Source organism: Anolis sagrei, chromosome 3, assembly GCF_037176765.1.
Source record: "Anolis sagrei isolate rAnoSag1 chromosome 3, rAnoSag1.mat, whole genome shotgun sequence".
In the NCBI taxonomy this organism is placed as follows: Eukaryota; Metazoa; Chordata; class Lepidosauria; order Squamata; family Dactyloidae; genus Anolis; species Anolis sagrei.
The window spans coordinates 177,655,861-177,672,268 of NC_090023.1; the positions used below are offsets into that span (position 1 = coordinate 177,655,861).

The following is a 16,408-nucleotide window of genomic DNA, read 5'->3' on the forward strand; positions in this document are numbered from 1 at the left end:
TATTTTCTCCCATTCTCCTTTACCCTTGCTCTTTGATCCTGCAAGGCTATGTGAAGAATAACTCCTCCTTTTTTGCTTCACATCCTCGCTTCCTCATGCTTTAGACCATATTTATAACTGTAATCACTTTTATTAACTATTAGAACTGTTCTCGAAAATGATCTTTTGGCAATACAGCTATAAAATGTATGGGTCTATAAATTGGTATGGCACTTCATATAAAGGAAGGAAGAACATTTTCTACCAGAGAAATACTTGAAAAGTCAGACAAAAAAGAAGAAAGTAACACCAGGGAAAGAGCGTGAACACAGACACAAAATATGACTGAAAAGCAAGTCAGTGCAAGGGGGTGAGATGATCACAATTAAGATAAAGGGTTATTTTTAAATATATAAGCATATAATTCTCATGGTAATATCAAACACTATCAAAACTTTTCGGTTAATAACTTCTTTAGTCTTATTGTGTATCCATATATGGCTAAAAAGCTCCCAGTGGTGCAATGGGTTAAACCGCTGAGCTGCTAAACTTGCTGACCAAAAGGTCAGTGGTTCGAATCTGAGGAGTGGAATGAGCTCCCACTGTTAGCTCCAGCTTCTGCCAACCTAGCAGTTCAAAAACATGCAAATGGGAGTAGATCAATAGATTATTATTATTATTATTATTATTATTATTATTATTTGCTCATGCAGGTCATGGCTAAATAGGTCTCAAAAGGGGTCTTCTTGTCTTAATGCCACTGTCAACTCAGTATGGACATTACTTTACTTAGGCGATCCCTCGTTTTCCGAGGAGGATTGTCTTCCAATATTTTTGTGGGTCCGTGACTGTGGAGCCCTATTCTTGTTCTGCATCTTCTTCCGCAGTGAGGTCATTGGTTTCCAGGTAGAAGGTGGTCTCAGTCGGGGTTGGCTTGACATGCCTTCCTCTTGGCACGCTTCTCCCTTTCGCCCTCCATTCGTGCCTCTTCAAATTCTGCAGCACTGCTGGTCACAGCTGACCTCCAGCTGGAGCGCTCAAGGGCCAGGGCTTCCCAGTTCTCCTTGTCTATGCCAGAGTTTTTAAGGTTGGCTTTGAGCCCATCTTTAAATCTCTTTTCCTGTCCTCCAACATTCCGTTTTCTGTTCTTGAGTTCGGAGTAGAGCAACTGCTTTGGGAGACGGTGGTCGGGCATCCAGACTACGTGGCCGGTCCAGCGGAGTTGATGGCGGAGGACCATCACTTCAATGCTGGTGGTCTTTGCTTCTTCCAGCATGCTGACGTTTGTCCGCTTGTCTTCCCAAGAGATTTGCAGGATTTTCCAGAGGCAGTGCTGATGGAATCGTTCCAGGAGTTGCATGTGACGTCTGTAGACAGTCCACATCTCACAGGCATATAGCAGGGTTGGGAGGACAATAGCTCTATAAACAAGCACCTTGGTATCCCTACGGATACTCTCTGCTTCATCCGGAAAAATGCTGCGCTCGCAGAGCTCAGGCGGTGTTGTATTTCGGTGTCGATGTTGACTTTTGTGGAGAGGTGGCTGCCAAGGTAGCAGAAATGATCAACATTTTCTAATGTTACACCATTAAGATGTATAACTGGCATTGGAGAGGGGTTGGCTGGTGTCTGCTGGAACAGCACCTTGGTTTTTTCAATGTTCAATGACAGGCCGAGCTTCTTGTATGCTTCTGCAAAGATGTTTAGAGTGGCTTGTAGATCTTTTTCTGAATGCGCACAGACGACATTGTCATCAGCATACTGGAGTTCTATAACTGATGTTGTTGTAACCTTGGTTTTGGCTTTCAGTCTGCTGAGGTTGAATAGGTTGCCATCTGTCCGATAGATGATTTCCACTCCGGTAGGAAGCTTCCCATCAACAAGGTGAAGTATCATAGTGATGAAGATGGAGAATAAAGTTGGGGCAATAACACATCCCTGTTTGACATTACTGGGTTAGCATTAGATGGACAAACGTAATGATCTGTCTTTGTTTCTGGATTCTCATTAGGTTCACACAAGATCTCATTAGGAAGTTCCCCTATACATATCCCAGTACTAAACATGGTAAAAATCACCAGCCTTTAATCCATTAAGCGAAACAGTGATAGCAACGTGACTGATGTATTCTGGACTAATGGGGGATGTTAAAGAATGAGGGAGGAAATTGGATGAGACACCCACACTTTATAAAATATTCAGATTTACTAGCATAGCTTGTTTCTTTGGCTTTTAAGAGGTTGTGTACGCCTTTAAGTGCTAAAACCACACACATTTGATCATCCTAATGAGACAAGAAGTCTATGATGATGCGATGCCCTAATTCAGGAATTTGCCATGAGTCTGCTTCAGCAGCTCTGAAGTGTGAACTCCCTCATTCATCTTAATTGTTACTCTTGGAAAATGAATTAGTGACCCTCTTCGCCATCTAATTGCTGTAGGCTGATCCAGAGAGAAGTAAATGGTATGTTGGAGAGAAAGGATAGGCTGTGCCTGAACAATATGTTCCAAAACAACTCAGTGCAACCCTCAACCCGCCCCCTCTTTCTTGTTCAGCATTTTCTCTCTCTTCTTTTAAAGTTTGGTACTGTTTTCAGTCCCTCACATTTATTTATTTATCGTGTCAGGAGCAAACCAAACAGTTGTATTGCAATTTTTAACAAACAAACAAAACACAAAGTTTGCAAGCTTGGTAGTTGATTAAATGTCTTTTGACCAGTAGCTGGCCACTTGGAGTGTCTCTGGTGTTACTATAAGAAGGTCCTCCATTGTGCATGTAACAGGGCTCAGGTTGCATTGCAGCACGTGGTCTGTGGTTTGTTCTTCTCCACACTCACATGTCGTGGATTTCACTTTGTAGACCCATTTCTTAAGGTTGGCTCTGCATCTCGTGGTGCCAGAGCGCAGTGTGTTCAGCACCTTCCAAGTCACCCAGTTTTCTGTGTGTCCAGGAGGAAGTCTCTCATTTGGTATCAGCCATTGATTGAGGTTCTGGGTTTGAGCCTGCCACTTTTGGACTCTCGCTTGCTGAAGAGTTCCAGCGAGTGTCTCTGTAGATCTTAGAAAACTATTTATTGATTTAAGTCGTTGACGTGCTGGCTGATACCCAAACAGGGGATGAGCTGGAGATGTCACTGTCTTGGTCCTTTCACTATTGGCTGCTACTTCCCAGCAAATGTCAGGTGGTGCAATACTGGCTAAACAGTGTAATTTCTCCACTGGTGTAGGGCACAGACACCCTGTGATAATGCGGCATGTCTCATTAAGAGCCATATCTACTGTTTTAGTGTGGTGAGATGTGTTCCACACTGGGCATGCGTACTCAGCAGCAGAGTAGCATAGCGCAAGGGCAGATGTCTTCACTGTGTCTGGTTGTGATCCCCAGGTTGTGCCAGTCAGCTTTCGTATGATATTGTTTCTAGCGCCCACTTTTTGCTTGATATTCAGGAAGTGCTTCTTGTAGGTCAGAGCACGGTCCAAGTATTTGGGTGTGCTGCAGTGCTCCAGTGGGATTCCTTCCCAGGTAATCCTCAGAACTCGGGATGCTTGTCTGTTCTTAAGGTGAAAAGCACATGTCTCTGTTTTAGATGGATTAGGGATCAGCTGGTTTTCCCTGTAATAGGCAGTAAGAGCACCTAGAGCTTTGGAGAGCTTCTGTTCAACCATCTCAAAGCTCCCTGCTTGAGCAGTAATGGCACGATCATCAGCATAGATAAAACTCTCTGTCCCTTCTGTCAATGGCTGGCCATTTGTGTAAATGTTGAACATGGATGGAGCAAGCATGCTCCTCTGAGGCAGGCTGTTCTTCTTTCTTAGACTCTACAGTCAATAATCTAAAGCATCGTTTCTCAACCTGGGGGTCGGGACCCCTAGGGGTGTCGCGAGGGGGTGTCAGAGGGGTCACCAAAGACCATCAGAAAACACAGTATGTTCTGTTGGTCATGGAGATTCTGTGTGGGAAGTTTGACTCATTCCTATTATTGGTGAGGTTCAGAATGCTCTTTGATTGTAGATGAACTATAAATCCCAGCAACTACAACTGCCAAATGTGAATGTCTATTTTTCCAAAGCTCACCAGTGTTCACATTTGGGTATATTGTGTATTTGTGCCAAGTTTGGCCCAGATCGATCATTGCTTCAGTCTACAGTGCTCTCTGGGTGTAGGAGAACTACAACTCCAAAACTCAAGGTCAATGCCCACCAAACTCTTCCATAATATTTTCTGTTGGTAATGGGAGTACTGTGCGCCAGGTTTGGTTCAATTCCATCATTGGTGAAGTTCAGAATGCTCTCTGATTGTAGGTTAACTATAAATCCCAGCAACTACAACTCCCAAATGACAAAATAAACCCTCCCCCAACCTCACCAGTATTCAAATTTGAGCATATCGGGCATTTGTGCCAAATTTGGTCCAGTGAATGAAAATACATCCTGCATATCAGATATTTACATGACGATTCATAACAGTAGCAAAATTACAGTTATGAAGTAGCAACGAAAATAATTTTATGGTTGGGGGTCACTACAACATGAGGACCTGTACTGATCTAAAGCAACTCTCTGTTCTGAGAGTTTAATAGAGTCTTTGTCTAGTCTGAAAGTCAAATGGAGTCTGAGATCTAAAATGGAGTCTAAGTCCTAAACAAACCCAGATCTAATCACATGGTCTGCAGCCCCTCCCACAACAGTTAAGGAAAACTGCAAACCAATACACACATATACAATACAGTAAACAATCTGAATTATATACTTAATAAATAACTAGTGGAGGCTTGAAGAAGGACGCTATTTCCAACATCCCCAGTTAATATAGCCATTCACCAGTATAAATCTGTTTATACTGGTTGTCATATACAAGTTTGCAGACGACACCAAATTGGGAGGGATAGCCAATAGTCCAGAGGACAGGAGCAGAATTCAAAACTATCTTGACAGATTAGAGAGATGGGCCAAAACTAACAAAATGAAGTTCAACAGTGACAAATGCAAGATACTCCACTTTGGCAGAAAAAATGAAATGCAAAGATACAGAATGGGGGACGCCTGGCTCGAGAGCAGTACGTGTGAAAAGGATCTTGGAGTCCTCGTGGACAACAAGTTAAACATGAGCCAACAATGTGATGTGGCGGCAAAAAAAGCCAATGGGATTTTGGCCTGCATCAATAGGAGCATAGTGTCTAGATCTAAGGAAGTAATGCTACCCCTCTATTCTGCTTTGGTTAGACCACATCTGGAATATTGTGTCCAATTCTGGGCACCACAATTCAAGAGAGATATTGACAAGCTGGAATGTGTCCAGAGGAGGGCGACTAAAATGATCAAGGGTCTGGAGAACAAGCCCTATGAGGAGCGGCTTAGAGAACTGGGCATGTTTAGCCTGAAGAAGAGAAGGCTGAGAGGAGATATGATAGCCATGTATAAATATGTGAGAGGAAGCCACAGGGAGGAGGGAGCAAGCTTGTTTTCTGCTTCCTTGGAGACTAGGACGCGGAACAATGGCTTCAAACTACAAGAGAGGAGATTCCATCTGAAAATTAGGAAGAACTTCCTGATTGTGAGAGCCGTTCAGCAGTGGAACTCTCTGCCCCGGAGTGTGGTGGAGGCGCCTTCTTTGGAAGCTTTTAAGCAGAGGCTGGATGGCCATCTGTCAGGGGTGATTTGAATGCAATATTCCTGCTTCTTGGCAGGGGGTTGGACTGGATGGCCCATGAGGTCTCTTCCAACTCTTTGATTCTATGATTCTATGATTCATGTGTGAGCGTGTGCACTTTCAAGTTGCCTGTCAACTTATAGAGTCTCCATGAATTCCATAAGGTTATTATTTGTTGTTAGCCACCTTGAGAACCCATGCAAAGAAAAGTGGGATATAAATAAAGTAAATAAAACAAATGAAATAAATTTCCTTAGGCAAGGAATACTCAGAAGTGGTTTGCCAGTTATTTCCTCTGAAATATTGCCTAGAGCACCTGGTGTTCACTGTTGGCAACTGGCAAACCCAGAACACAGCCTAGGACAGCTGCAGCCTGCCAAATTATTTACGCCAGCCTACTTCTAACTCATAACTAACTCTGCTCTTCAAACTCCATGGGAAACTATTACATTTGTTAGCAGAAGCCTGCCTGATCATGCGTCTAGAAGTATTTGTCATTAAATATATATATTCTTGTGCTTGGACTCTGTTGATGCTATTGCCATTTTTATTTATTTATTTAGAATTTTTATATACCGGTCTTCTCACCTCCGGAGAGGGACTCAGGCCGGTTTACAACAAGATTCATGAACAGTAGTTTAAAAACATTACACCCCATAACATTCTAATACATAAAATACATTAAAAAGCAGTCATGTACTTACATAAGGCCAAGTCGTCAAAGAAAACAAAATTCATTATTCATTACCATCCATCCGTGTGGTCAAAAGTTATTGACTTACTCATCAAATGCTAAATTCCAGAGCCAGGTCTTCACCAATTTTCTAAAAGTCAGGAGAGAAGGTGCAGTTCTAATCTCCAGGGGGAGAGAGTTCCAGAGCCGAGGGGCCACCACCGAGAAGGCCCTGTCCCTCGTCCCCACCAGACGCGATTGTGAAAGTGGTGGGACCGAGAGCAGGGCCCCTCCAGAAGATCTTAACAACCTTGATGGTTCATAGGGGAGAATCCGTTCGGACAGGTAAACTGGGCCGGAGTCGTTTAGGGCTTTATAGGTCAACACCAGCACTTTGAATTGTGCTCGGAAGCTGATTGGCAGCCAGTGGAGCTGGCGCAACAGAGGAGCAGTATGCTCCCTGTACCCTGCTCCTGTTAGTAATCTGGCTGCCGCTCGTTGGACTAGTAGAAGCTTCCAGGCAGTCTTCAGAGGCAACCCCACGTAGAGTGCATTCCAGTAGTCTATATGGGATGTAACCAGAGCGTGGACCACCGTGGCCAAGTCAGACTTCCCAAGGTACAGGCACAGTTGGCGCACAAGTTTTAATTGTGCAAAAACTCCTCTGCCCACCGCCGAGACCTGGGGTTCCAGGCTCAGCGATGAGTCCAGGATCACTCCCAAACTGCGAACCTGCGCCTTCAGGGGGAGTGTAACCCCGTCGAGCACAGGCTGTAACCCTATGCCCTGTTCAGCCTTGCAACTGACCAGGAGTACCTCTGTCTTGTCTAGATTTAGTTTCAATCTGTTGGCCCTCATCCAGTCCATTACAGCGGCCAAGCACCGGTTCAGGACTTGAACAGCCTCCTTAGTAGCAGGTGGAAAGGAGTAACAGAGTTGGACATCATCTGCGTACAGATGACACCGAACCCCGAAACTCCGGATGATCTCTCCCAACAGCTTCATGTATATCTTAAACAACATAGGGGACAGTACTGAACCCTGCGGGACTCCACAGTACAATGGCTGTGGGGTCGAGCAGGAGTCCCCTAGCAACACCTTCTGGGAGCGACTCTCGAGGAAGGACTGGAGCCACTGCAAAGCAGTACCCCCAAGGCCCATTCCCGTGTGGCGTCCCAGAAGGATACCATGATTGACGGTATCGAAGGTCGATGAGAGGTCCAGCAGAACCAACAGGGACACACTCCCCCTGTCCAGTTCCCGGTGAAGATCATCCACTAAGGCGACCAAGGCTTAAGTTGACTTTGATTTATGGTAACCCTATGAATGAGAGACCTCCAAATTAACCTGTCATCAACAGCCCTGCTCAGACCTTGCAAACTCAGGGGCATGACTTTCTTGCCTGAATCAATCCCCTTGTAGTGTGGTCTTGTTCTTTTCCTTCTACTTTCCTTTTCATCAGGCATCATTGTCTTTTGTACAATCAAGCAATTTTTTTTTCTAAATTTGACATAATCTGAATTAGCATGATCTCACCATCAGTGGCTGGGTAAGCAGAAAACGTACCTTCCACCTTGGAGACAAAGCCAAGGCTCCGTTTAAGGTCAGAGCAGATGGATTGCAAACACCAGCGGAACTTGGCATCACAGCGGTATTTGTTGGCACCGCAGGTGTCATAACACATATCCAGCTGGTTGCAGCATTTAGTCATGGCTGGGATGCCCATATCCAGCTGTACAGAGGAAACAAAAGGGAGCAATGGGTTCTCATGCAGAACGAATCTATTTTTCCTTTTATTGTTCAGCATTGCATTGAAGTATAAGAAGTGGCTTGCATCATCTGATGGTCCACCGACTCAATGAGACTGAACATTAGCTAAGTTAATCATCTTTTTACTCAAGAGTGCAAGGAGCAGGATGTCAAATTCCCTCCCCTCACCCAACATGAAAGTTTCCTACAACCCCCAAATTCCAAGCATTGCAGTAACGATGTATTGTCGAAGGCTTTCATGGCCGGAATCACTCAGTTCTTGTGGGTTTTTTCTGGCTATATGGCCATGTTCTAGAGGCATTTCTCCTGAGTGAGACAAAAGGTGTGACCCAATTGTTGATCTGGTTTGCGGATGACTAGGACATCTAGAAAAGGCAGTCTTCCTTCCTTTTCTATTTCCATAGTGAACTGGATGTTAGGGTGGATGCTGTTAAGATGTTCCAGGAACCTGTTGAGTTCTTCTTCTCCATGGCTCCAAATGGTGCCAATGGTGAAAGCTCTTGAAACAGCAACCAAAAAGCCCACTATATGGTTCAGATATGTGGATGACACTTTCACCATTTGGAGCCATGGAGAAGAAGAACTCAACAGGTTCCTGGAACATCTTAACAGCATCCACCCTAACATCCAGTTCACTATGGAAATAGAAAAGGAAGGAAGACTGCCTTTTCTAGATGTCCTAGTCATCCGCAAACCAGATCAACAATTGGGTCACACCGTCTACAGAAAACCCACACACACAGATAGATATCTACATAAAAACTCCAACCATCACCCAAGTCAAAAAAGAAGCACCATCAAAGCCTTGGCAGACCGTGCAAAAAGAATCTGTGAACCCCACCTCCTCCAAGATGAACTGAACCACCTCAACTGGGCTCTACAGGCCAATGGATACTCCACCTCAGACATCAGAAGAGCTGCAAGACCAAGAACAAGCCACAAGAATAAAGATGAAGATCCACCCAGAGGAAAAGTGTCCCTGCCATACATCAAGGGAACCACTGACCGCATAGGGAAGCTGATGAGGAAACACAACATACAAACAATCTACAAACCCACCAAGAAAATTCAACAAATGCTACGTTCAGCAAAGGACAAGAGGGATCCTCTCACCTCTGCAGGAGTCTACCGTGTACCATGCAGCTGTGGACAAGTCTACATAGGGACCACCAAACGCAGTGCCCAGACACGCATCAAGGAACATGAAAGGCACTGCAGACTACTCCAACCAGAGAAATCAGCCATAGCAGAGCACCTGATGAACCATCCTGGACACAGCATTCTATTTGAGAACACAAAAATGCTGGACCACTCTCACAACCACCATGTCAGGCTACACAGAGAAGCCATTGAAATCCACAAACATGTGGACAATTTCAACAGAAAGGAAGAAACCATGAAAATGAACAAAATTTGGCTACCAGTTTTAAAAAATTCTAAAATTAAAACAACAGAGAGAAAAACAGGCAGGGACATCTAATCACCTTCCATTAAGAGTTTGCTCCAGGCACAGTCAGCCCATTGTATGCTAATCAAGGTGGTCAATTGAAAAGATTCACACCTAGCCCATCTTACAGTAGCCTTTTGTCTCACCCTGGTCTTTCCACAGATATATAAACCCCCTTTTTTCCCAGCTCCAGACCTCACCCTCTGAGGATGCCTGCCATAGATGCAGGCGAAACGTCAGGAGAAATGCCTCTAGAACATGGCCATATAGCCCGAAAAAACCCACAAGAACATTGCAGTAACTTCAAATTTCAGTTGAGTATTTAGCCAGGGCCGGCCCTAGGTAATTTTCAAGTGTAAGCAAACAGTATTTTGTATTGTCGAAGGCTTTCATGGCCGGAATCACTGGGTTGTTGTAGGTTTTTCCGGGCTATATGGCCATGTTCTGGAGGCAATTTTTCTCCTGATGTTTCACCTGCATCTATGGCAAGCATCGTCAGAGGTAGTGAGGTCATTATCTCTGAGGATGCTTGCCATAGATGCAGACGAAACGTCAGGAGAAAAATTGCCTCCAGAACATGGCCATATAGCCCGGAAAAACCTACAACAAAACAGTATTTTGGCACCCCCTCCCAAACCAATCATTGAAAAATAAAAGGTAGAAGGTAGAGGTGAATAAAAGAACTCTTTTACAAACCAGAAGTTTACTTACAACATTATTTTCATATAGTTACATTACGTAGAATTAACACAAATTAACTTTTTTTTAGAATGCAAATATTTTATTAAACGTAGCAACAATTTAAAGTTTTTTTGTTATTTTTTGGTCTACGAGTACTACACAAAGGTTTCCTGATCATGCTGTCTCTTCAGAAGATTTTTCAAACTTCGGGCTTGCTAATAATAGAGAACTCAATCCCATGCTTATTGAGTCTGTCAATCAGTTTTGTTTTGGAAAACGCAGCCCTAGGAGAATAGACAACTCCTTTTTAAGGAGTTTTCTGGGCTGAATGGTCCTGTTCCAGAAGCATTCTCTCCTGACATTTTGCCCACATCTGTGGCAGGCATCCTCAGAGGTTGTGAGGTCTGTTGGAAAACTAGGCAAGTGAGGTTTATATATTTGTGGAATGTTCAGGGTGGGAGAAAGAACTCTTGTCTGTTGGGGGTAAGTGTGAATGTTGCAACTGATCACCTTGATTAGAATTGAATAGCCTGACATGATGGTTGCCAGAGTGGTCTCTACAGGCCAATGGATAATCCACCACTGACATCAGAAGAGCTGCAAGAACAAGCAACGAGAGTAGAGACAAAGATCCATGCAGAGGAAAAGTGTTCTTACCATACATCAGGGGAACCACCATCAAGGAAGTTGATGAAGAAACACAACATAGAAAGTATCTATAGATCCATTAAGAAAATCCAACAAATGCTACGGTCAGAAAAGGACAAGAGGGATCTTCTCATCACTGCAGGAGCCTACCATATATAAGGTAGCTGTGGACAAGTCTACATAGGGACCCTCAAACGCAGCATTGCCCAAACACGAATCAAGGAACATGAAAGGCACTGTAGACTAATTCAACCTGAGAAGTCAGGCATAGCAGAGCACCTGATGAACTAACTTGGACAAGAATATTATTCAAGAACACAGAAATGCTGGACCACTCTGGCAACTATCATGTCAGACTATGCAGAAAAGCCATTTAAATCCACAAGCATGTGGACAATTTCAACAGAAAGGAGGAAACTATGAAAATGAACAAAATCTGGCTATCAGTATTAAAAAAAACTCTAAAATCAGGACAATAAATAAAGAACAACACTCAGAAAGCAGGGGAATTCCAGACAAGAAATAGTCAGAGCCAGCTAATTGTTACAGTAAGTTGTAGCAGGACCGTGTGTGTGTGTGTGTGTGTGTGTGTGTGTCTGTTGAAGAAAAACCTTATGATGGTAATTATTATGTGCAGCTCGTAATGCAGGTCAACCAGCAATCTTGGATCACATCCGATAGGGTATAACTGTATGAGTTCTTAGAATACAGTTCTGGAGAGCTTGTTCTCTGAGGAGATCTATGTTCAAAGGCTCTGCTCTAAGGAGCAGACTGGAGAGAAGCCTTTATGCTGCTCTAAAGGGGGCTATGGTGTAATAGCTGTTTGCTCAAGGTTTATGTTTTGTTTTTTCACTGGACTTAAGATGAAGATGCCTTATTTTGTGTAACTTACAAAGACTATATAAGTTTCTTGCACTGTTTGTTTTTTGTAGGCAACATTACAAGTTTGTATTTCTTTTCTGCTATTAAGAGTAAAGATTTTTCTTTTCATTTTTTACTCTTGTCTGGGAGTCTTGTGCATGAGACGTGGCTAAGATCTGCTTGCTGCCAGAGGCGGCCCTAGGCAATTTTCAACAGTAAGCAAACAGTATTTTGCCCCCCCCCCCCAAAAAAAAAACCAATCACTGATATATATTTTCTGTTCATCGTGGGAGTTGGTGGAGTTCAGAATGCTCTTTGATTGTAGGTGAACTATACATCCCAGTAACTCCAACTCGCATATATCAAGGTCTCTTTCCCCCCAAGAGCGCCTCAAGAGCACCTCTGGGCAAAATCAACTATACTGCAAATGCTTACTTTGTGTAATGGGTTGAGCTGCCCCTGCTTGCTGCGCAACACTAATCATCTCTCAACAAAGGATTCCCCCAGGCAGGAAGTAGCCAAGCCTTGAAGCTGCAAGGGTATTCAATGCTATTCAGTGCTCATCAAGGTGATCATAATTGCCTCAGACATGAGTTTTTTCTCTCACCCTGGACATTATTCCACAGATATATAAACCCCATTTGCCTAGCTTCCAACAAAGCTCACAACCTCTGAGGATGCCTGCCATAGATGTGGGTGAAACGTCAGGAGAGAATGCTTCTGGAACATAGCCATACAGCCCGGAAAACTCACAGCAACCCAGTGATTCCGGCCATGAAAACCTTTGACAACAGAATGCATATTACTATTTCCACAAACTCCCTTTTATATTGCAACTTTTGTACTACAAATACCATCATCCTCCTGCAGTCAAGGTTCAATTATTCTGCTGGAGGTGAGATTCTAGAAGCTGGCATCCCAAAATGTAACCTTTCTGAGGTATGACCCGGACCATCTCCAAATGTCATGTCTCCTCTTGGAAATACTTCTCCGTTGCATCTTGAATTCTCTTTCAGTATAAATATTGCCAGAAGTCGTTCTTGTCTTTCAGTAATAATTAAGATGATTGGAGCTTTACACCCTCCATTCATGGAAATAATTCCCACACAGAGGGTTTATCCATTTGCTGCAGCCGCCAACAACAGTTGGGGGCTACAAGCTCCACTGACCGGCCAATTAAGTAGTAAATTATACAGGCAGCAATTGGATGACACATTATCGTCCGACTTGCCATCGGCAGCCCCCACCTTTGGCATGCAAAGGCAAACAGCTTGTGCTTGATATCATGAGAGCAGTGACAGTCTGGGCAAACTGACCAGGATTGCCTCCTTGTTTGGAGCAAAAATAGCCAAGCATTCATAATCATGCTGGCAACCCATGCCTAGCCCGCCCTCCCACCCGCCCGCCAACATTTGGGTTAGTTAATTATTTCATCAGGAAACTGGTTGTTAGCAGTACATACACTTTCTGGTACCTTGAGACCCAGGAAATAAGAGCTACAGCCATTTGGTTCGGCAGACTTGTAATTTGGTCTGGGCATCGGTGCTTTCCCTGTAAAACAAGCAAAAGAGAAACAAATCTGAATTATTCTATGTAGTAGCCTTGGAAAGAATTCCACTGTCCCAAGTCCTGTCTTAGGTTGCTTAAAAGCTAGTTTACCAAAAAGCACATACATCTAGTTAGGTGTCCCTAGAAATAAAATAATGATTATATATAATGCTAGAGTTGAATGAAAAGTAATGCCTCCACCTTTATAATAATAATAATAATAATAATAATAATAATACTTTATTTATACCCCGCTACCATCTCCCCAAGGGACTCGGTGAGGCTTACATGAGGCCAAACCCACAATACATCAATAATAAAAACAATAACAATAAGTAATACAAAACAATAAAAATAAAACTCATAACAGAAAATAAGTAATAAACATTACAGTAACACCACAACGTTTAAAAACCTATGGCTGGGCCAAATGTAAAAATTAAAATATAAAAATAATGCTGAGCATGAACAGGTGAAATATGACTAGGATAGCGTTTTCAGAGAGAGATGGGCATGCAGACACTCCTAGATCAATAATAAAGTGCATTTAGAGGACATATTTCATCAGGAAACCTTTGTTATTTGGATTTGGACGGGAATATTTTAATAAATCAAATGCAGAATGTGCTCTTTAAATACCACTATTCACTTTCCCACATAATCATCAGTCAATTGGATACATTTCTGCCAACAATGAACAAGTTTTCTGAAGCCGTTGCGGAAGAAGTTGACACTCTGTTTCCGCAACCAGTGTCTCACAATGTCTTCATCAGAAGCATAATGATGTCCCCACAGATTTTCTTTCATTATCAGGAACAGATAGAAGTCAGATGGTGCTAAATCTAGACTATATGGAGGATGTCGTACAGTGGTGAGATCCAACTTCTGAAGTTTCAAGTCTGTGCACTTTCATTTCAGGCGTCAGCATCCTGGGTACTCATCGTGCACAGATCTTCCGATAGCCAAGCAAAGCAATAATGTGACCCACACGTTCTTGTGAAGTGCTGATTATGCTTGAAATTTCTCTCTGAGTAATACGACGATCATTCTGAATCAATCAGTCAACCTTTTGCTTGTGAAACTTGGTGGTTGCTGTCATAGGACGTCCAACTATTTGTCACGCAAGTCAGATATTCCCACCTCAACATCTTTAAACTTACTCACACAATGATGCACAGTACTCACATCAACACAATCACCATAAACAGCTTGCATTTTCTGATGAATCTCCTTTGGGGTGACACCTTCTGCTGTCAAGAATCCAATGACTGCACGTTGCTTAAGTTGCATTGCCCGACTGTCTGCGCAAGATTCCGTACTTCGCACTTTAACAACACAGCCATTCAATGCTAAGGCTTCCCACCAAAATGGAACTGTAGAGGAGAGTCTACTGAACAAACCAGTACCTGCCACATACCAGTACTGCCATCTGTTGAGGAGTTACAAAGGTGGAGGCATTACTTTTCATTCAACCCTCATAAATCTATTTATAATTCGTCTGCAATCAATGAGCACTCTGAACTCTACCAAAGATGGAATTGGACCAAATTTGGCATATAGAGACCCCAGCAAAAATACTGGAGGTATTTGAGGAAAATTCACCTTGATTTGGGGGAGTTGTAGTTCACCTACATCCAAGAGCACTGTGAACCCAAACACTGATGGATCTGGACCAAACTTGGCACACGTACCTGATATTTAGCTTTTAAATGGAATCCCTTTATCATAGACTTTTGGCAGTCTTTGGGAGATAGCAGCTTCAAACACTTGTCAAGTGGAGGTCAACAACCACGGACAAAGGAGAGTCAGGACTGGGTCCTGTTGGCAGGTCCAGATAGAATAGAATGATTGAATCGACTGCAGAATGCTGAGCCAACACTAACGTAAATCTCACAGATTCAGTAGATCTGCTATAGTTGTATAACTAACATAAGGATTCAAGCTCCAATGTGCTGTTCACATAGAGCAATGATTCCCAAACTCTGGTCCTCCAGGTGTTTTGCGTTTCAGCTTCCAGCATCTCTGACCATTGGGCAAAGTGGCTGAGGCTGCTGGAAGCTAAGTCCAAAACATATGAAGGACCAGAGTTTAAGGATCTTGGACTTGGAAGATCTAGGATCCAGTCACCGCCAAACCATGAAACTTACTGGATGATCTTTGATAAGTTAGGTATTTATTTTATTGCATTTTTATACCACTTTTCTCACCCCTGGGGGGGACTCAAGGTGGTGTAAAAGGTAAAGGTAAAGGTAGTCCCCTGACATTAAGTCCAGTCATGTGTGACTCTGGGGTGTGGTGCTCATCTCAATTTCTAAGCCGAAGAGCCAGCGTTGTCCGTAGACACTTCCAAGGTCATGTGGCCGGCATGACTGCGTGGAGCGCCCTTACCTTGCCGCCGGAGCGGTACCTATTGATCTACTCACATTTGCATGTTTTCAAACTGCTAGGTTGGCAGAAGCTAGGGCTGACAGCGGAAGCTCACGCCGTTCACCGGAATCGAAGCTGCGACCTTTCGATCAACAAGCTCAGCAGCTCAGTGCTTTAACCCACTGCGCCACCGGGGGCTCCCTCAAGGTGGTGTACAACATAATAAATGGCAAAAATTCAGTGCCAAACGCTTATATAAAAGCAATACATAACTCTCTCTCTCTCTCTCTCTCTCTCTATATATATATATGGCTTTTATATCCCATCCTATCTCAATCTCCGCAGAGGGACTCAAGACGGCTAACAAATCGGCACCCATGGCGCCCACATCAAAACATGAATATACAATTTAACAACAATATAATAAAACAGCAATATAAGCAGCATAAACAGTATAAAACCATATGAACAATATAAAAGCAGTATAAAAACAGACAACAAACAGTCAGCGGTCACCGATTTAAGCATATCTACATCAATAACATATAACTATGAATTAAAACCATTAAAAACTAAGCAAAAGCACATCAAACATGGACATAAAACATATTAGACCAGCGTTTCTCAACCTGGGGGTCAGGACCCCTGGGAGGGTTGCAAGGGGGGGTGTCAGAGGGTCACCAAAGACCACCGGAAAACACAGTATTTTCTGTTGGTCATGTGGGAAGTTTGGCCCAATTCTGTCATTAGTAGGGTTCAGAATGCTCTTTGATTGTAGGTGAAC

At 43.3% G+C, this 16,408-nt stretch overlaps 1 protein-coding gene across 2 annotated transcripts in view; it reads right to left on the minus strand.

The window, feature by feature from the left end:
• Positions 1-16,408, minus strand: part of PLA2G12B (phospholipase A2 group XIIB) — a 36,359-nt gene that overhangs the window by 5,760 nt on the left and 14,191 nt on the right. The window contains exons 2-3 of one of the 2 annotated variants that reach the window (XM_060768817.2): positions 13,172-13,260; positions 7,869-8,034 (exon numbers count right to left, since the gene is read on the minus strand). In XM_060768817.2, the coding sequence (XP_060624800.1) occupies positions 7,869-8,034; positions 13,172-13,260 (255 nt within the window). The remainder of the gene's footprint in view (positions 1-7,868; positions 8,035-13,171; positions 13,261-16,408) is intronic. The other variant, XM_060768816.2, reaches the window with a different exon arrangement.